The sequence below is a fragment of the Cervus elaphus genome, chromosome 12 (genome assembly GCF_910594005.1).
Source record: "Cervus elaphus chromosome 12, mCerEla1.1, whole genome shotgun sequence".
Lineage (NCBI taxonomy): Eukaryota > Metazoa > Chordata > Mammalia > Artiodactyla > Cervidae > Cervus > Cervus elaphus.
The window spans coordinates 15,931,134-15,950,432 of NC_057826.1; the positions used below are offsets into that span (position 1 = coordinate 15,931,134).

Sequence of the window (19,299 nt, forward strand, 5' to 3'; positions counted from 1 at the left end):
CTGAGTGGCTCCACAAACATGTCGAGCGCCAAACAGGAAGCCCAGGTCAAAGGTCTGAGGAGGCGAGGATTGCTCAAGGGGGAGCCGCCACCCCAAACAAACAGCTAGGTGCGACAGACCCTGCTTTAAGGCCATGACTCATGGCACCTCACTTCCTACATTTCTGAGTTGGTGGGCACAGCAAATGGCCCTGAGCAGAGACAGCTGCGTCCAGAGCCAGCAGGGCAGACGCAGCCAGGCCAACACAGCACTGTGGGAGTAGAGATCAGGAATGTCCAGGGGAGAGGAAGAGGAAGAAAAGTAACTCCCCAATCTTGCTCCAGCTTCTATCCCCCTTCCTCCTGGAGTCAGCAGAGTTGTCCAATCAAGAGTGATCACCTGGTAACGAAAGGGATTTGTGTTCACCTCCTCTCTAGAGAAAGACTCAGATGGGAGCCAAAGCAAACACCACTCCACTCATGGTTCCGGGACACTCTGTCTAATCCCGAGAAGTTGATGAGCAACGGAAAGCCAGCCCTACTCCCAATACCCTCCTGCAAACGCACAGTGCCCTGGTACACTCTGTCCTCATGCTGGGGTAAGCCCTCATCTCCAACCATGTGTGGCTCAGAGGTCAAGCTACAGATTTCAACAGCAGAGAAAAAGAGAGATGCTTGGAAAAGGGGGAAGAGGCAGAGGAGTCCGGATGGGCCGCCAGAACCTTCAGGATACTTCCCACCCCTGAATGACTCAGCAAAGACAAAGGCCCTTAGTCCTGAAGAAACAAGAGAAGGGAGATGCTCCCCTGGGTTAAGTTTGGGATGGTGCTAGACAGAAGTCAAGAGACGGAAAAGAAAGAAAGGAGAGCAAACACCCACTTGCACCTTAACCCCATAGCTCTTTATCATCTCTGACAGTGTTAGTCACTGAGTTGTGTCCGACTCTTTGTGATCCCATGGACTGTATAGCCCACCAGCCTCCTCTGTCCATGGAATTCTTCAGGCAAGAATACTGGAATGGGTTTTCATTTCCTTCTCCAGGGGGTCTTCCCAATCCAGAGATTGAACCGGGGTCTCCTGCATTGCAGGCAGATTCTTTACTGTCTGAGCCACTGGGGGAAAAGCCCTGATAGGGATCTCTGCTAGGGATCCAACCAACTCACACAGGGCTGTTTGATGTCGGGGGTAGGGGGAGGTGAAGGCAACGGAAGGACATCCTGTTAACAGCTTTGTTGGATAAACATCAAGAATCAGGCAGTGGAAAGCGGCTGTGTCCACCTGATAAGCCTGGGCACCATCCCCCCTTCAGTAGGGTCTTAGGTTTGTAAGACTGAAGTCTGATGCATGGGAGCTGGCCCCGTACATGTATACCCCGCCCCCCCCGCCCCCGCCCGAGACTCTAAAATCTTCACCACAAATGACAGGTTCCATCAACCACACACTGGGAAGGTAACACCGTCTCCCAGCACCAGCACAGCTTTTAGTCTGAGTAGTTCTCAAGAGGAACAAGTCCCCATCAGGACACTGCCTGGAAACTTCTAGAAAGGCCCACTCTTCCCTGTTCACCCAATTCCTGGTCACTTCATTCATGGAGAATCGGCTCATAACTGTCACCTCCTTGGGAACGCTGTCCGGCTGGGTCCCCCGGACATTCACTCTGGAGCGTGTCCTCCCACAGAGTGAGCCCTGAATGTCCTGTAGGCGTGGACCCTTAAGCCTGTCACACGGTATAATGAACATTTAAGTGTTGGTCTCTCTTTCCAGATCAGCAGCCAATTATCTGTGTTGAGTAGTGACAGCATCTGTTCTTCATTTAGCAGATAAACTCTGCTCACTAAATGCCCTCCTTACTCCTCTCATCCACCTTTTGCAGTTGCTGTTCAGTTGTCCAGTCGTGTCTGACTCTTTGTGACCCCATGGACTACAGCATGCCAGGCCTCCCCCGTCTCTCACATCCCCCCCAAGTTTCCCCAAGTTCATGGCCATTAGCCAATATTATCTTCTGCGGGCTTCCCAGATGGCTCAGATGGTAAAGAATCTGCCTGCAATGTAGGAGACCTGGGTTTGATCCCTGGGTCAGGGAGATCCCCAGAGAAGAGAATGGCAACCCACTCTAGTATTCTTGCCTGGAGAATTCCATGGATGGAGCTTGGTGGGCTACAGTCCACGGGGTAACAAAGAGTCAGATACAATTGAGCGACTAATGCTTTCTTTCAATATTATCTCCATCTTACAAAAAAAGAAGCCAAAAGTTAGAAAAGTTAAGGTCCTGCCCAAGAGTACACAGCAGAGTTAAAGATGGTGTTCTAACCATCGTGGGCCCAGCGGAGTTCAAGGCGCCCTGTAAGGACTGGTAGATTTTTCCACTGAAGGAATAAGATTGAGTCATGTCAGGAAGACAATCTGGGCATGAGAGTCCCTTTCGACAATCACCTGAGCTCTCAGCTACCTGACTGGTCACCTTACTTCCCGTCAGGAAAGGAATACTTGTTTACTAGTAAGTCTGACCATTCGTAAGCGCCTGTTATGCCCAGAGCCCCGAGACACGGGAAAAATGTATTAGTCAAGGTTCCAGTCCTTTGGCAAGCTTCCCATTTAGAGGAGGTAGAGGAACAGGGGAAGAGGACAGGAGAAAAGTTAAGGAAGCGGAGAAACACAAACCATGGGGAAACAGAGGCCAGTATCCACAGAAACTCAGCCATTACACAGAAGGGCAAGGACTGCCTTCCTCCAGCAGAGACTGACAAGGTGATGGCCTTTCTAGACGTTTCCAAACACCAGCAGTGTGTAGCTTGTTTCTTTGCAGTAGAATACATACATGTATATACACACACATATATGGCCTAACCTTTACTATTTTCATTGTTTCTAACTGTATAGTTCAGCGGCATTAAACACATTCGTATTATTGTGCAACCATCGCCTCCATCCATCGCCAATACTTTTCATCTTCCCAAACTGAATCTCTGTATCCATTAAACATGAGCTCCTCACACCCTCCTGCCCCAGCCCCACCAAAACCACCATTCTACATTTTGTCTCTATGAATTTGATTACTCGCAGTACCTATGGTATAATAAAAATGTAGTTAGTCTTTGTCCCTGGCTCCTGGCACAGAGCTCTAAACCCCGGGCTTTTCTGAGTGATAGGAGTGTCCTTTGTGATTCATAAGGATCCTGTTTCCATCACACCTGAGCTCATGCTATGAGGTGACTCAGACTGAGGCCCCTCTAGAGCCTTGGGATGGAGCTGGTCTCCAGAAGCTCAAGCGATTAGAGTTTGGGAACTTTCAGCAAACCCCCCTCCCCCTCCCTGAGAACAGGAGAGCAGCTGGGAATTGAGCTCTAGAAAAACTCTGGAACCAGGAAAGTTCCGTGAGGCTGGTGAACACATGACATCAAAGTGCTAAGAGGGCGGCACCCCGCAGAGGCTCTTGAATCTCCTCCACTTGGCTGTCCCTGACTTGTACCCTTTATAATAAACCAGGAAAAACAGTTAAGTAAACTGTTTATCTGAGTTCCCTGAACCATTCTAGCAAATTACAGATCCTGAGCAGGGCTCATAGGAACCCCACCTTATAGCTAGTCAGTCAGAAATATAGGAGGTCCCTAGGACTTGCAAATGGAGACAGTATTGTGGGTCCAAGCCCTTAACTTCTGCGGTCTGCGCTAACTCCAAGTAGTTAGTGTCAGAGTTGAACTGAATTGTGGGACACCCAGTTGGTATCAGAGAAAGTCAGAATTGGTTGGTGTCAGAAGAAAAAAGACAGCTCAATACCTCACACAAGTAGAATTCCAGAATATCTATTTTTGTGACTACTGTATTTAACTCAGCACAATGTCTTTAAGGTCCATCCATGTGTAGCATGTCAGGATTTCCTTTATTTTTAAGAATGAATAATATTCCATCATATGTATATTTCATATTTTAACAATCAGCCATAGATGAACACTTGGATTGCTTCCACCTTTTATCGATTGTGAAGAATGCTGCTATAAACATGGGTACAAATATCTGTTCAAGTTCCTGCTTTGAATTCTTTTGGGTATATACCCGGAAGTAGAATTGCTAAATCCTACGGTAATTCTATTTTTAATTTTTTGAGGAAGTGCCATACTGTCTTCCATGTGACCGCATCATTTTACATTTCCATCAGCAATGCACAAGGGTTCCAATTTCTCCACATTTTTGCCTACATTTACTACTTTTTTCTTTTTGACAATCATCTTAAGGGGTAATGAAGTGGCATCTCATTGCAGTTTTGATTTGTATTTCCCTAACGTTGAGCTTTTTTTCATATACTTATTGACCATCCATGCATCTTTCTGGGCAGAGAAATTTCTCTTTAAGTCTTTGGCTCATTTTTAAATTGGGTTGTGTGTTCGATGTTGTTCAACTGCAGGAGTTCTTTATGTATGCTGGCTATGAACCGCATATCAGATACATGATTTGCAGATATTTTCTTCCATTTCACAGTTTGCCTTTTCATTCTGTTGAGAGAGTCCTTTTTACATGAAAGTTTTTCATTTTGATGTAGTCCAATTTATGCTATTGTTGTTATAGATGATTTTAGTGTCAAATCCAAGAAATCACTGCCATCATTACCAAATTCAGTATCATGAAGATTTTCCCCTACGTTTTCTTCTAAGAGTTTTATAGCTTTTCACAATACCATTTGTTGAAAAGACTGGTGATGGTCATGTGTCCTTGTAGGTTCATCAGTTGTAACCAATGCACCACTCTAGTGGCGGTTGTTGACAATGTGAAAGGCTACACAAGCAGCAGATGTGGGGAATATATGGGAAAGCTCTCTCTTTCTCTTAATTTCGCTGTGAACCTAGAACGGCTCTAGAAAACAAAGTCTATTGAAAAAAATGCTGTCCTTTTCCTCTTAAATGGTCTTGACACTCTTGTTGAAAATCATTTGACCATATATATGTGAAGGTTTATTTCTGGACTCTGGACTCCTTTGGTCTGTAAGTCTGTCTTTACACTGATACTACACCATCATGACTACTATAGCTTTGTTATTAGTTTTGTTAGTTTTATTAGTTTTATTAGACACATCGAGAAGTGTCCGATCTCCAACTTTGTGATTCTTTTCCAAGATTGCTTTGACTACTCAGTGTCCCTTAAACTTCCGCATATGAATTTTAGGATGCATTTTTTTCCCTTCATCTGTAAAAAAAATCAGGATTTTGATAGTGATTGTGCTGAATTTATAGATTTATGCTACTGCTTTGTGTAGTATTGACATCTTAACAATATTAAGGTCTTCCAATCCATGAACACAGGATGCCTTTACATTTATGTATGGCTTCTTTAATCTTTTTCAGTAACACTTTACAGGTTTCAGTGCACAAGTCTTTCACTTTGTTCGTTAAATGACTCAAGTGTTTTCTTCAATGCTACTGTAATTGGAACAGTTCTCTGATTCTCCTTTGGGGATTGTTCATTGTTCGTGTATAGAAACAACTGATGTAAAATGTTGCAAGTTTGGTCTCCTTTGCCCACTCAGGTTTGCAGGGAGGCACCTGAGAGGGGAGAGGGGAGGGGCGAGCTTGAGCAAAATGGCCATGAAACTTTCTACCATTTTCCATGTGACTTTTTCCTCAGTTGGGTGTTTGCTTGGGTGCTGTAGATCTTTGATGTACAGAAATCCCATAGGGAAGGTTATTTGAGCCAGTTTCTCATTTATTTAATGTTTTTGTGGGAGAACAAGAGTGTGGCGCTTCCTGGTCCACCAGCTACTGATGTCACTCTTCAAGGCTTTAGGCTTAATCTCTAAGTAGTGTATCTTCAAGGACAGAGCTAAGAAGCCAGACTGGTCAGCGCAGGGGGAAAACTGGGAAGGAACAAGAGACAGGCTGGCTAGGAAAGGCAAGGGAGGAGGGGCCCTGGATGCTAAACTGGAGACGTAGACTTGATTTCACAGAATCATCAGACCCTCAAGACTGCCTGCCAAGGCAACACGGCCAGGACGGAAGTCAGGCCAGGCTCCCAGAGCCTCCTCCCACGCAGTGCACTGAGCTGAAGGTCAAAGAAACAGGATTAGAAGCTTCTGCTGTGGTTGCACCTCACAGGCCTGCAGGGCCTCTGCCACCCTGCCCCGCACTCCCCAGGGTTCCAGGATATTTTCAGAACCTTAAGTGAATCAGAATTATGAGCCCCACCCAAGCCCACCCTCCCGTCTCAACCTGGAGAGTGACTGAGATCCCAGCTCCTCCACCTGGGAACCGGCCCATCCTACCGCAGCACAGACACCCCAGTCCTGCCAGGAACCCGGCTCCAGGCAGGAGGGCGCCTTCCCAGGGCACCATGCTCCTCTCTCCTGGTGATCACACATCTGATCACAAACCTCGCCTGGGAAGCCAGGTGGAAACACAGGCGCCTGGCCTCTTCCCTAGGGGATCTGATTAGGAAGTCCAGGTGAGGGCCCAGGCATCTGCAGCTTGTCCTGGAGCCAGAGGTGAGGTAAATGGGCACCATTTGAGGGAGCACTGGTCTAGTTTCCTTCCCGGAGTGGCCTCTGAGCTCACCCACCTGCCTGTATCTTTGGTGAGGGCTTTGCATGAAGGAGAAACCAGAACTGGCATTCAGTTCCTCTTTACCTTCCTTAGAAGTCTCACCCTAGTAGTCTTATATGACCCACAATCTCAAAACATGGACAATAACAACAATAGCATAATTTTTGAGTTTCATCAGAATTAAAAAAAAAAAAAAACAGATTTCATAAGCTAGACTCCAAAGACAAAATATTGCATGATTTTGGTTATATGCAGTACCTAGAATAGGCAAATTAATGGAGACAGAAAGTAGAATAGAGTAGCGATAGAATAGAGATTATAGAGGAGTTACTGTTTAATGAGTACAGAGTTGTTGGGAATGATAAAAAAATATTTGGGTATAGATACTGGTAATTCTTAAATAACATTGTGAAACTACTTAATGCCATTGAACTGTATACTTATAAATGGTTAAAATTATGAATAAGTTATAATTTTACCACAATTAAAAAAAATGTTTAAGTAAAAATCTGGTTTCTGGCTTCTTTAAGGGCAACAACAAGTGAGATGGTCTGATAACATGAGATGGTCATGCTGTGTACACGAACGGTTGGTGGAGGCTGAAGCAGCTGCCAGTTCAGCTGGGACACATGCTCTCACGATGCCGTGACCCCCCTCCCGTGTCACTTCTCCTTCCACGACCTGGCTGCCCCATGAACATTAGAGGGTCGGTCCTGGCCCTACCCCTTCTCATGTCAGTCTCCACCAGCCTTGCCCTGGCTCTTCCAGCCCCGGCCTGGTCCTCTATCCCAGCCAGAAGGGGAGGTCAGCAAGTAGCCAGCCACGTGGGCAGGTGCTTCACATGCCTTGACAATGACCACAAACAAAAGCACACAGGTGCTGGCCTTCACCTCCCCCCAGGCATCACTCAGACCTCGAGAGTTTCTCTGACACGGCAACAGCCAGACTGATAAGCCTGCACTTTCACCCTCCCATGTGCTCGGGAGTCTGGAACAAGATGAGGCTGGCCAGCCGCCTCTCCTGACCTTGACTCCTGAGTCAGCCTCGGGAACACCCAGTCTCCCTGGGCAACTGATGACCAGCCAGTCCAGCAAACACCACCTCCTCAAGCCTGGACTCACTTTCCTAGAGCCCGCATTTATCCGCGAGAGCCTGATTTCCAAATGCTTGAAATATGATGAGATTCAGGACCCAATGCCCCCAAATATGGGACCTTGGCATAGTGAACATTTTAAGCTGACGGAGTTTGAGAACTGCAAAGCAGGAAGGTCACTCTGACCTCCTCTGACCTCCTCCACCCTCCTACCCATTCTTCCCCAAAACAAGCCTTAAAACCCTCCTGTGGGAGGTACCCTCCTGGCACCCAGAGGAAGGGAGCATCCTTGTCTCGGAAGATAAAGGGACACTGCAGAAAAGAATCCCAACAAACAGGCCTTGACAGTGCTCCCAATCTACAATGATCTCAGACCTATCCTATCACACTCCTCTGAGTGTCCACTCTTATCAAACCTGGCACAGAAGTGCACAAGTCTGGACTTCCCTGGTGATTCGGTGGTAAAGAATTAGCCTGCCAGTGCAGGAGACATGAGTTCAATCCCTGATCCAGGAAGATCCCACATACAGCAGAGTAACTAAGCCTGTGTTCTAGAGCCTTGGAGCCACAACTGCCAAAGCCCACACACTCCAGTGTATGTGCTCTGCAATAAGAGAAATCTCTGCAATGAGAAGCCCGCACACAACTAGAGAGTAGCCCCTGCTTGCTGCAACTAGAGAAAAGTCCATGAAACAATGAAGACCCAGCACAACCAAAAATAAATAAAATCATTAAAAAAAAAAAAAAAGAAGTGCATAGGTCTAACTATTGCTTCATTTCCTCACAAACACTCCTGTGTCACCTAATATTTATAATAAATAATTATGATAATTTGCTTTTATTAACCTGACTTTGTCTATTTAATTTTTAACTGGGGACTCTAAGACAGTCAAGGAAAACTTTTTCCTCCCCTACACTTAGCATCATCATTCCAGACATAGTGGAAAATGTTGCTAGTCTGTAGGTCTAAAATACATGCCAACTTCTAAGGACTCACCATGGAAAAAGAATGTAAAACAGCCTTTCAGTAATTTTATTATATTGATTACATGTCAAAATGCTATGTTGGATATACCAAGTTAAATAAAATATAGTTCTAAAACTAACTTCACTGTTCTGTTTATTTTTGTAAACAAATTTACATTTTACCTGTTTTTCATGTGGCTCCTAGAAAATTTGGTCATGTATGTGGCTTGTGATTGTGGCTTTCATTGTATTTCTATTGGACAGGGCTATTCTCCATAGCCCACAGCCAAGGATTCTGTAGAACTCTAAGGTGACTGTATTTTCTTCACGTTGAAAAGCAAACTGATTCTCTCTAGTCTTTTTCTGGGTGGCACTATGCTGGGAGCTGCCCCTGGGCCCGGGAGGAAATCCCTTTTGGTCTCAGCGCTGGAGGCTCCTCATCGGGGCTGCAGCCGCCTTGAAGATCTAATCCTCCTCCCACATCTCCCTCACCCCCATGCCACCAAGGGGTCACCAGATCTCACACAAGCCCTTCCTCCCAGCCTGGCTCAATAACAATGTGTCCACATCACTCAAAACCCCACACAGATGGTTCTCCCTGGAAACAATGGGACCAGTGTCGCGAACACTGCGGGACTGCTACCACCTGTGCGAGGGTCACAGGCAAGTGCCTCAGCTGCGGTCCCCGACTCCCTGCCCACTCTCACCCCAGCTCAGATCCACTGGTTTCTTCGCCCCGGAGCCTGGAGCCCCACCTTCCTGAGGCTGAGGCAGGCAGAAACAGCCCTTCTGCAGGCGGCAGGTGAAGTGTACCTGCTCAGTCACGTCCAACTCTTTGAGACCCCATAGACTGTAGCCCGCTGGGCTCCTCTGTCCATGGAATTTTCCAGGCAAGAATACTGGAGTGGGCTGCCATTCCCTTCTCCAGGGGATCTTCCCAACCCAGGGACTGAACCCACGTCTCCTGTGTCTTCTGCATGGGCAGGCGGATTCTTTTACCACTGAGCCACCTGGGAAATCCATCAGGTGAGGAGGCAATGATGATGCCTGGAATGTCAGAACAGAAGGCAGGGGCTGGCTCACAAATTCTAGACAAACTGCCAGACACTGTGTCGCCACCAACAAACCTTGAGACACAGGGCCAAAACTTGAAACTCGGAATCTTGCCTTTTTATTTTTAAATATACGCTTTGTCCCCATGAAGACCCAATAATGGCCCACTGACAGGGGCTGTGGAAGTGGAACTGGCTTCAAACCTCCTTTTTATCACTCAGGGCCTGCACGACCCTTGAAAAGGTTGCTCCATTTATTTGTGTCTGAAGTTTCTCACCTGTAACAACAGAGACAATCCCACCCACCTCAGAGGTTAAAAAAAGAAAGCATATGGGTGAAAAAGTGCCTTGTATTATCATAGGTGTTTGATAGATATTAGCTTCTTTCTCCTTCAATCTTCCCTTAGCAATGACAAGAAGATAGTAAAAACCTCGAGAAGAACTGAAAACAAATCCTCTGTACTCTCATCTGGTTGCTTCTTGTGTGTTTTTTAAAAAAAATCTGGAAATTTGTGCCTGGTACAATTTAAAAGCCTGGGAGGAGAACTCTGAAGGCAAGGGATTCTCTGTAGCCCCAGCACAGCACCTGGCCAAGGCATCTATTTCTATTCTAATACACCAACTGTGGTGGTAGTGATTTAGGTGCTAAGTCGTTTCCAACTCTTGCGGTCCCAAAGATTGTAGCCCACCAGGCTCCTCTGTCCATAGGATTTCCTAGGCAAGAATACTGGAGTCGGTTGCCATTTCCTCCTCCAGGGGATCTTCAGGGATCCCCACTCAGGTCTGCTGCACTGCAGGCAGATTCGTTACTGACTGAGCCACTGCAGGTTCTGGGTAAATGCTTATTGAGTCAAGGAATGAATGAAGTCAGAATTACTGAGGAACAGGAGTTTGGCTGATCAGTGTGAAGTCTGCGGCCACGAAGAGTAACTCTCTGAAAAGACGCTTATAGTCTGTTTAGGCAGTTTCGTGTAACCTTTTTTTGTTCCCTAAAAAAAGAGCTCAAGGTAGTCTATTAATATTTCTCCACCATTCCATCATGCTTTACTGAGGAAAAAAGGTTAAAACACATGCCAAGAGCCAAACAAAGTCACCTCTACATGACGAAGCATAAGCAATTCAGCTTTTCAAAATTTTTTTTTAACTTAGCATGGTGGGTTAAGCCTAAAAGAACATGCTAAATTGATGGCTCCATGACAAGAATATATGCTGTTAGGGTGTTTTTCTTTCTTTCTTTTTTTTTTTTTATTCTTTATTTTTTTTTAAATTTTATTTATTTATTTATTTATTTATTTTTTATTAGTTGGAGGCTAATTACTTCACAACATTTCAGTGGGTTTTGTCATACATTGATATGAATCAGCCATAGATTTACACGTATTCCCCATCCCGATCCCCCCTCCCACCTCCCTCTCCACCCGATTCCTCTGGGTCTTCCCAGTGCACCAGGCCCGAGCACTTGTCTCATGCATCCCACCTGGGCTGGTGATCTGTTTCACCATAGATAGTAAACATGCTGTTCTTTTGAAACATCCCACCCTCACCTTCTCCCACAGAGTTCAAAAGTCTGTTCTGCATTTCTGTGTCTCTTTTTCTGTTTTGCATATAGGGTTATCGTTACCATCTTTCTAGATTCCATGTATATGTGTTAGTATGTTGTAATGTTCTTTATCTTTCTGGCTTACTTCACTCTGTATAATGGGCTCCAGTTTCATCCACCTCATTAGGACTGGTTCAAATGAATTCTTTTTAATGGCTGAGTAACATTCCATGGTGTATATGTACCACAGCTTCCTTATCCATTCATCTGCTGATGGGCATCTAGGTTGCTTCCATGTCCTGGCTATTATAAACAGTGCTGCGATGAACATTGGGGTGCATGTGTCTCTTTCAGATCTGGTTTCCTCAGTGTGTATGCCCAGAAGTGGGATTGCTGGGTCATATGGCAGTTCTATTTCCAGTTTTTTAAGAAATCTCCACACTGTTTTCCATAGTGGCTGTACTAGTTTGCATTCCCACCAACAGTGTAAGAGGGTTCCCTTTTCTCCACACCCTCTCCAGCATTTATTGCTTGTAGACTTTTGGATAGCAGCCATCCTGACTGGCTTGTAATGGTACCTCATTGTGGTTTTGATTTGCATTTCTCTAATAATGAGTGATGTTGAGCATCTTTTCATGTGTTTGTTAGCCATCTGTAAGTCTTCTTTGGAGAAATGTCTGTTTAGTTCTTTGGCCCATTTTTTGATTGGGTCATTTTAGGGTGTTTTTCAATGTGAAATTCTTAGCATTTTCTGACCTTGGTGGGGAGTAGGCGTTAAGGAATGGCTAACTATTCATACTAAATTTTAAAGATATATTTGGCTTTAAGTTAGGACTTCCCTGGTGGCTCAGATGGTAAAGAATCTGCCTGCAATGCAGGAGACCTGGGTTTGATCCCTGGGTCTGGACGATCCCCTGGAGAAGGGAATGGCTACCCACTCCAGTGTTCTTGCCTAGAGAATCCCATGGACAGAGGAGCCTGGTGGGCTACAGTCCATGGGGTTGCAAAGAGTCAGACATGACTTAGTGACTAACACTTAAACTTTTCCCTCACAGGTGTGTGTGGAGAAGTCTGAAAACCAATTTGCTTTTGCTCCATAGTTAACAAAAAGGGTGTTGGGTTCTCTGATCTCACCAAGCCACCTGAGGGTGCATCTCTCTCCTGCCCTCCCCAAACAATGGGTTTGGGACTGCAGTGATCTTGTCTGAATCCTGTTGGGGCTGCAGATTGACAGCTTTAACCCTCTGGAGACATGAAATATCCTGCCCCCTGACTCCTGCCCGCAGCTTCACCCTCGGATACAGAAAACATCCAGTAACGTCAACGCCACCAATAACGCTGCAATGGAGATTTTCAAATCCGTGGCCACACCACCTTCGAGAATAGGGGGTTGTAAATGTCACCCTTAGTACCTATTTTTTAATTGCCCTGAACAAAAAGATCCAACTGGCTTCTTCCCCAGCCCTCAAATCCATTCAATCTTCTGAATGGTCAAACCCACAGGTTAAAGAAAACTGGGTAGAGGTTTTATGTTGCCTGCTTGTGCTGAGAAGGCCTGTCTGTTGCTTTCACTGATTGTTTACACTATTACCCAAGTGGCAGGACTTGCTGGCCTGAAAAAATTTAGCTCAAGTTACCTTTCTGGTGGTAAAGATGAACAGAATGACAATTTACCTTTAGAGAAGTTTGGAAATTTCTGACCCAAATAAGAACTTTCTAAATTAAAGCTTAAACGTTCTAAATTAGCGGTTCCCAACCTTTTGGCACCAAGGACAGGTTTCGTGAAAGACAATTTTTGCACAGACTGGGAAGGGGTGGATGGTTTGGGATGATTCAAGCACATTACATTTATTGTGCACTTTATTTCTCATCTAATGCTGCTGCTGATCTGACAGGAGGTACCTGTCCATGGCCCAAAAGTAGGGGACCCCTGTTCTAAATGTAATAAACAGGGAAGAGAAAACAAGCCTTCAAGAACTAAGGGTTCCTGGTCATTTGTTAGATGTGTAGCCACAACTACATGTGCTTTGGAAGAAGTGAGGACCCCCCACCCCCAGGCAGTGGTCCAGATAAAGAAGGAACCCATAAATAGCTGTCTCAGCCTTTCAGACACAGGGATCAGACTCACAACAAGCCCACCTTTCTGGGTCATTGACAGAGATGCAAAGAATTTGATATTCTCCTTCCCAAAAGGAGGAAAGACAAAGAATTACGATATGAACTTTCCAGGCATTCTGATGGCTTCTAAGCCTTGGAAACTCAGAGCAAGAATTTGATTCCATCCTCCTGGACTTGACTTTAACCCTCAGGGTAGGCATTTGACACCAGGCACTGCTCACACTGTCCTGGCTCCAGCTGTGGATAAAGAAGGTGAGCGCAGCGCCAACATTGTTCTGCCTTTCCATGTGGTGTAGGAGATGCTGCGCTCTGGGAAAGCTGGTTGGACAGGCAAAAAATACCCAACCAACCTCCGATGACACAGAATAGTCCGACGCCCAGGGGCTATTCCCCGAGAAAGAAGAGCTTTCCTGTTCAAGCTGGTGAAGTAAGTTCAGGAATGAGATCATAAAGACAACATGTGTTCCAGAAGCACGCTTTCTGCTGGAGGAAGAGAAACTGCGGATGACAGCAAAGGCCCTTCCTTTCGTTTCCCCACTTCTCTTACATACTCACTCAGTCATAATCACTCACGCACGCACTCAGTCACACCCAGCTACAGTCAGCCAGAGTCACAAACACTATTGAAGTCAGAAAGCTAGTCTTCACACAGTGAAGCAGTTCAGTACAATGAACACCCTCAGTCCCACAGTGACCACCAGCCACTCCTCTACCCACCTGATTGCCAAAGACAGCTATGGAGCAGGCGGTTGACACCTCGTTAGCCCCGAACCAGACGGAAGCAATGCGGGAGGGCATACCCAGGATGAAGACCTGGGCCACGGAGCAGATGACCTGGCCCAGCACAGTGACTGGGAAGAGATGTGGTTTCAGGCTGCCCAGCTTCACCCAGGCCCCCAGGCAGTTGAGAGCGGAGCCAGCGAGAGCGATGGTCCGCAGGCCGAACTTCTCCAAGAGCCAGGCCACCGGCAGGAGCAGAGGGATGTAGGTCAGCATGTAGCACATGGACAGCCAGTCAATGGCAAAGGCACTGACTCCATAAAAGTTCATGAAGATGTTATTGATGGAGCCGTACTGGATCCACTGGAAGGCGTTGCACATGGAGTAGCAGCTGAACACCAGGACCACCGCCCACCGGCGCTTGCTCACCTTGATCACGCTAAGATCTTCAGGGCCCGAGCTACTGGGTTGGATCATGCCACTGGGTTGAGCCAAGGTACTTGGGTGGGCCGAACTACTAGGGTATACAGAGACACTGGGGTGGATCGAGACGCTGGGGTGGGCCGAGACGCTGGGGTGGATCGAGACGCTGGGGTGGATTGAGAGATTGGGGTGCTCCTGGAGCGCCGAAGTTTGCGAAGGGGTGCCATCGTGGTCCTGTAGGTTAGGGTCTTCATTCACCATGACCGCAACCTCTCCTGGCGCCCTAAGCAGGTCGACTCGAGTCGACTTAAAGGACAGTGGTGTCGGCTGGTCAGCTAGAGCTGACGTGGCACTTGCCCAGGCTGCCCCGGAGGAATAAACTGAGTCCCCAGGCTGAGTAAAAGCCGCAAGTGGGGCACTTTCGCTCAGCCCCAAGCTTCGGTTCTCACTCTTCCTTGCCGTCCTCCGTCCCTGACAGCTGTCCTCCTGACCGGCAGCAGACCGGCCTGAGCCAGGTCCCGGCCGCTGGTGCCTTGAGTGCCTCGGAGGCGTCCTGCCCACCTTCAGCCCCTCGGTCCTGGTCACAGTTTTCTGCCGGCTGCACAGCCACTCGGCTGGAACTCCAATTGCTCCCCGGCGGCTTGCGGCCTCGCCCCCTCCGCACACGTGACCGCCCCGCCCCCGCCGCGCGCGGCTTCCCCACCCACGACCCCCCCACCCCCACCCCCACCCCACCCCACCTCACCCCGCCCCCGCAGCCTCCAGCCTTCTCTAGCCGCTGGCCACCGCTTGCGGGTGCATTCCTCCCCCCCACGCCCCAGGCACCATGGAAACCGCCCGGTTAAACCTCCCACCCTGGCACTGCTTTCTCAAATTCATTTGCCCCCTCCCGGGGCACTCTGCAAGAAAATGCCCTCCGCCTTTGCGAAGGTAATCCTCTGAAGAGTCTCCTCCCCTTCAGTCCGCATTCCCTGCGCGCCCACACGGATGCCCGGCGCCTCCGAACGGCTCTGTGGTATCCAAGAGGGATTCTCGACTTTTGCCCACTTGACTGGGCTCCCCAGCCCTTGCTGGACTTTCAGAATAAAGACAGATTTGTCGATTTCCCCCGGCTGGTTGCGCTCCTGGGGTAAAGGCGAGAAGCGCAGACTCACTTCCCCTCTTTGCTTTCCCTGCGAACCTGGTCTTACATTGGGGAACTCAGATTTGAACCTGTTCAGTAGGACACTTCTTCCTCGATTGATCCTCGGGGCGGCCTCCTAGGCGACAACTTGAGGGCGGAAAAGAGAAGGGAGTTCTAAGACGATATAGACCCAGCGCAGGTTTTGTGGTGAGGTGCCCAGCACAGCGCACGAAGTTAAGCGGTCTCTGCACGCATGTGGCCCTACGCTGCCCCCTGCTGGTGCACCGCCGGTTCTGCGGAGGAGCCTTCAAGTCAGGGCCTCTAGAAGGTCAGGCCTGCGGTGATTGCAGCCCTGGGGAGGAATAAGAGCCCAGATCTTCCCTGGGTTCAAACACCGACTTAGCTGTTCCCAGGCATGCTTAGTAAACTAAGACACCCCACCTCTCTGTGCCTCTGCAGCTTGGAAAATCAGTAAAACAGGGATGATGAAATAATAGTACCTACCTCACAGTGTTGTTTTGAGGCTTGGACGAGTTAAGGCTTGAAAGCACTTGAAATATTCCTGGCAGATGATAAGCCTTCCCGGAGTGTCAGGTATCCTAACAATTAAAAATTGAACATTTCTATTGTGCTAGAAATGTATACTATGTTACCTCATTTAAGCATCCAAGAATGCTGTGATGTAAGTGCTACTGCTTGACGGCATTTTATAGATCAGAAAACTGACCCTCATAGAAGTAAAGTCTCAGTTGACCTAAAGAGCCATAATTCTCATCTCATATTCATCCAAGCTACAGCCTAGCTCCTCAGACAGAGTCTGGGGACAGCAGTGTGGGCATGCCCTGGGAGCTTGTTACAAAGCCCAGGCTCACCCTGGACCTACTGAACTAGAGGCCGCATTTTAAAAGACATCTAGGTGATTTGTTTGCACATTAAAAAGCCATTGGGTGCCTGTGCTTCCTGTTTTCTCTTTTAATCTTCACCCCCAAGGTGAAAAATTTAAAGCTCTGGGGCTGAGATTCCCAGTTTGGTCTGCATATTAAAATCCCATGGGGAACTCTCCACATTCCCAAAGCCTGAACCACATCTCAGATTAGGATCTGTGCTGCTGCTGCTGCTAAGTCACCTCAGTCGTGTCTGACTCTCTGTAACCCCATAGATGGCAGCCCACCAGGCTCCCCTGTCCCTGGGATTCTCCAGGCAAAAATACTGGAGTGGGTTGCCATTTCCTTCTCCAGTGCATGCATGCATGCTAAGTCACTTCAATCATGTCCGACTCTGTGTGACCCTATGGACAGCAGCCCACCAGGCTCCTCTGTCCACGGGATTCTCTAGGCAAGAATACTGGAGTGGGTTGCCATTTCCTTCTCCATAGGATCTGTGAGAGGGAACCTAAGCATCCATATGATTGAAGATGCCCAGGTGATCTCAACATGCAGCCAAGCTTGAGCACCCTTGTGGTTTTAGAACCACTGGTTCTCATTGGAGGCACCCAATTTTGGGGGTAGAAATCATGGAGTCTTGGGTTATAATGGAGTATTTGAAAGGAGAATTCATACCCATTTAAGAATTTGTATTAATACATTAAACTCACTTTCACTATTCTCAGTTTTCCAATAGTGTTTCCCATCTTTCTCCAGGGAACACAGAACTTCCGTTCTCTTGGAAAGCCTTCTGAGATCTCTGTTCCTTGCCCCAGGTTATCATGGTCCTTTCCCCAAACTCCACAGCTACATTCTTAACTTCATTTAACAGATCTGGAAACTGAAGCCCAGAGTCAGAAAGTGTTGTCACAGTCCCACAGCTGATTAGCATCAGAACCAGTAATAATGAGATAAGTTTCTTGTGTTCATTTCCACATGTCTCTCCCACATGCTCCTTGGGGCAATTCCCAGGGGATCTCACCCAGGATTCAAGTGAGGTTGCTTTTTGTGTGGAGGTAGTCAGATCTACTGTGAGCTCTGGATTCAGTGTACTCAAGATTTGTTCTGCGTTATGAGCTTTAAAAGATGCTTGCTCCTTGGAAGAAAAGCTATGGCCAACCTAGAGAGCATATTAAAAAGCAGAGACATTACTTTTCCAATAAAGGTTCATATAGTCAAAGCTATGTTTTTTCCAATAGTCACACGTGGATGTGAGAGTTGGATCATAAAAAGGGTTGGGTGCTGAAGAATCGACGCTTTTGAACTGTGGTGTTGAAGAATAACAATTTGAGAGTTGTTATTATCAACTTACTCTTGAAAGTCCCTTGGACTGCAAGAAGATCAAACTAGTCAATCCTAAATGAAATCAACCCTGAATGCTCATTGGACAGACTGATGCTGAAGCTGAAACATGCAAAGAGCCGACTCATTAGAAAAGACCCTGATGCTGGGAAAGAGTGAAGGCAGGAGGAGCAGGGGACAGCAGAGGACGAGATGGCTAGATGGCATCACCAACTCAATGGACAATGAGTTTGAACAAGCTCCAGGAGATGGTGAAGGACAGGGAAGCCTGGTGTGCCACAGTCCTCGGGGGTCGCAAAGAATCAGGCATGACTGAGTGACTGAATAACAACAATGAGCTTTGGGATCCTGGGCAAGTTATTTTACCTCTTTAGCCTTAAGTGTCTGAATGTGTAAAATGAGGATTAAACCACTTGCCTCACAGGGTTGTTATGAGATTTAATTAAGATAATGTATCACTGGTTTTCAATAATGATATTCTGGCAGCCTCCAGGGTAGTGCTGATTCCCACCAGGGAGAGGACAGGTATACAAATGTCAGGAAGATTTTACTTCGAACTATTCTGTATGTATCCATTGGGAAGACATTTACTGAGCAGTTTACCATATATTCCATATATTTATGAGTATATCTACCTATCAGTATCAATAGGTACACCTTCAGGGTGAAGGAGAAGTTCATTTTAGGGATTGCTTCCTGAAAAAGGGTCTGGTTCCTGGTTCTATTTCAGCTGACACCCCTGGTAGCTTTGGGACCCACTGACCTGGAACTCAAGACTCCCTGGCTCTCTACAGAAAATTAGCAATGTCTGATCCCTCTGTGTGCATGCTAAGTCGCTTCAGTTGTATCCAACTCTTTGTGACCCCATGGACTGTAGCCCACCAGGATCCTCTGTCCATGGGATTCTCCAGGCAAGAATGCTGGAGTGGGTTTCCATGCCCTTTCTCCAGGGGATTTTCCCAACCCAGGGATCGAACCTGCATCTCTTTGTCTTCTGCTTTGGCAGACAGGTTCTTTACCACTAGCGCCACCTGGGAAACCTGCTCCCTGTAGGCCAGCAACTACTCCTGGACTTGAAGTCAAGCTGTGGCATCTGTTTTGATAGCTTACCAGCATCTCCACTGGAGCTGTAGATGTGGGAACGTGGAGCATGCAGAGGGCATGAGAAAACTAAATGGCTAACGAATCAGGTTGTGATCCTGGATGAAAGTGACAGTGTTAGTCACTCAGTCGTGTCTGACTCTGCGACCCCATGGACTGTAGTTCGCCAGGCTCCTGTGTCCCTGGAATTCTCCAGGCAAGAATACTGGAGTGGGTTGCCATGCCCTTCTCCAGGCAATCTTCCCGACCCAGGGATCGAACCCAGGCCTCTTGCATGCAGGCAGATTTTTTGCCACTGTGCTGCAAGGGCGAAGTCGACCCTGGATGAATCTCCCTTAAAAAGTGCTGACACGTGGAATTTGTAAAAATGGTGCCCTTACACATCTTGTATGAGTAACGTGTGTGTGTGACAGAGCACACTCTCCCACACCCT

The 19,299-nt window shown here is 47.3% G+C and overlaps 1 protein-coding gene across 4 annotated transcripts in view; it reads right to left on the reverse strand.

The window, feature by feature from the left end:
• The window catches only part of LOC122705441 (feline leukemia virus subgroup C receptor-related protein 2), a 61,261-nt gene extending 46,151 nt beyond the window's left edge, over nt 1-15,110 (reverse strand). For 3 of the 4 annotated variants that reach the window (XM_043920828.1, XM_043920830.1, XM_043920829.1), the window contains exon 1: nt 13,992-15,110. In XM_043920828.1, the coding sequence (XP_043776763.1) occupies nt 13,992-14,678 (687 nt within the window). In that variant the 5' untranslated portion in view covers nt 14,679-15,110. The remainder of the gene's footprint in view (nt 1-13,991) is intronic. The other variant, XM_043920827.1, reaches the window with a different exon arrangement.
• Between the last annotated feature and the right edge of the window lie 4,189 nt (nt 15,111-19,299).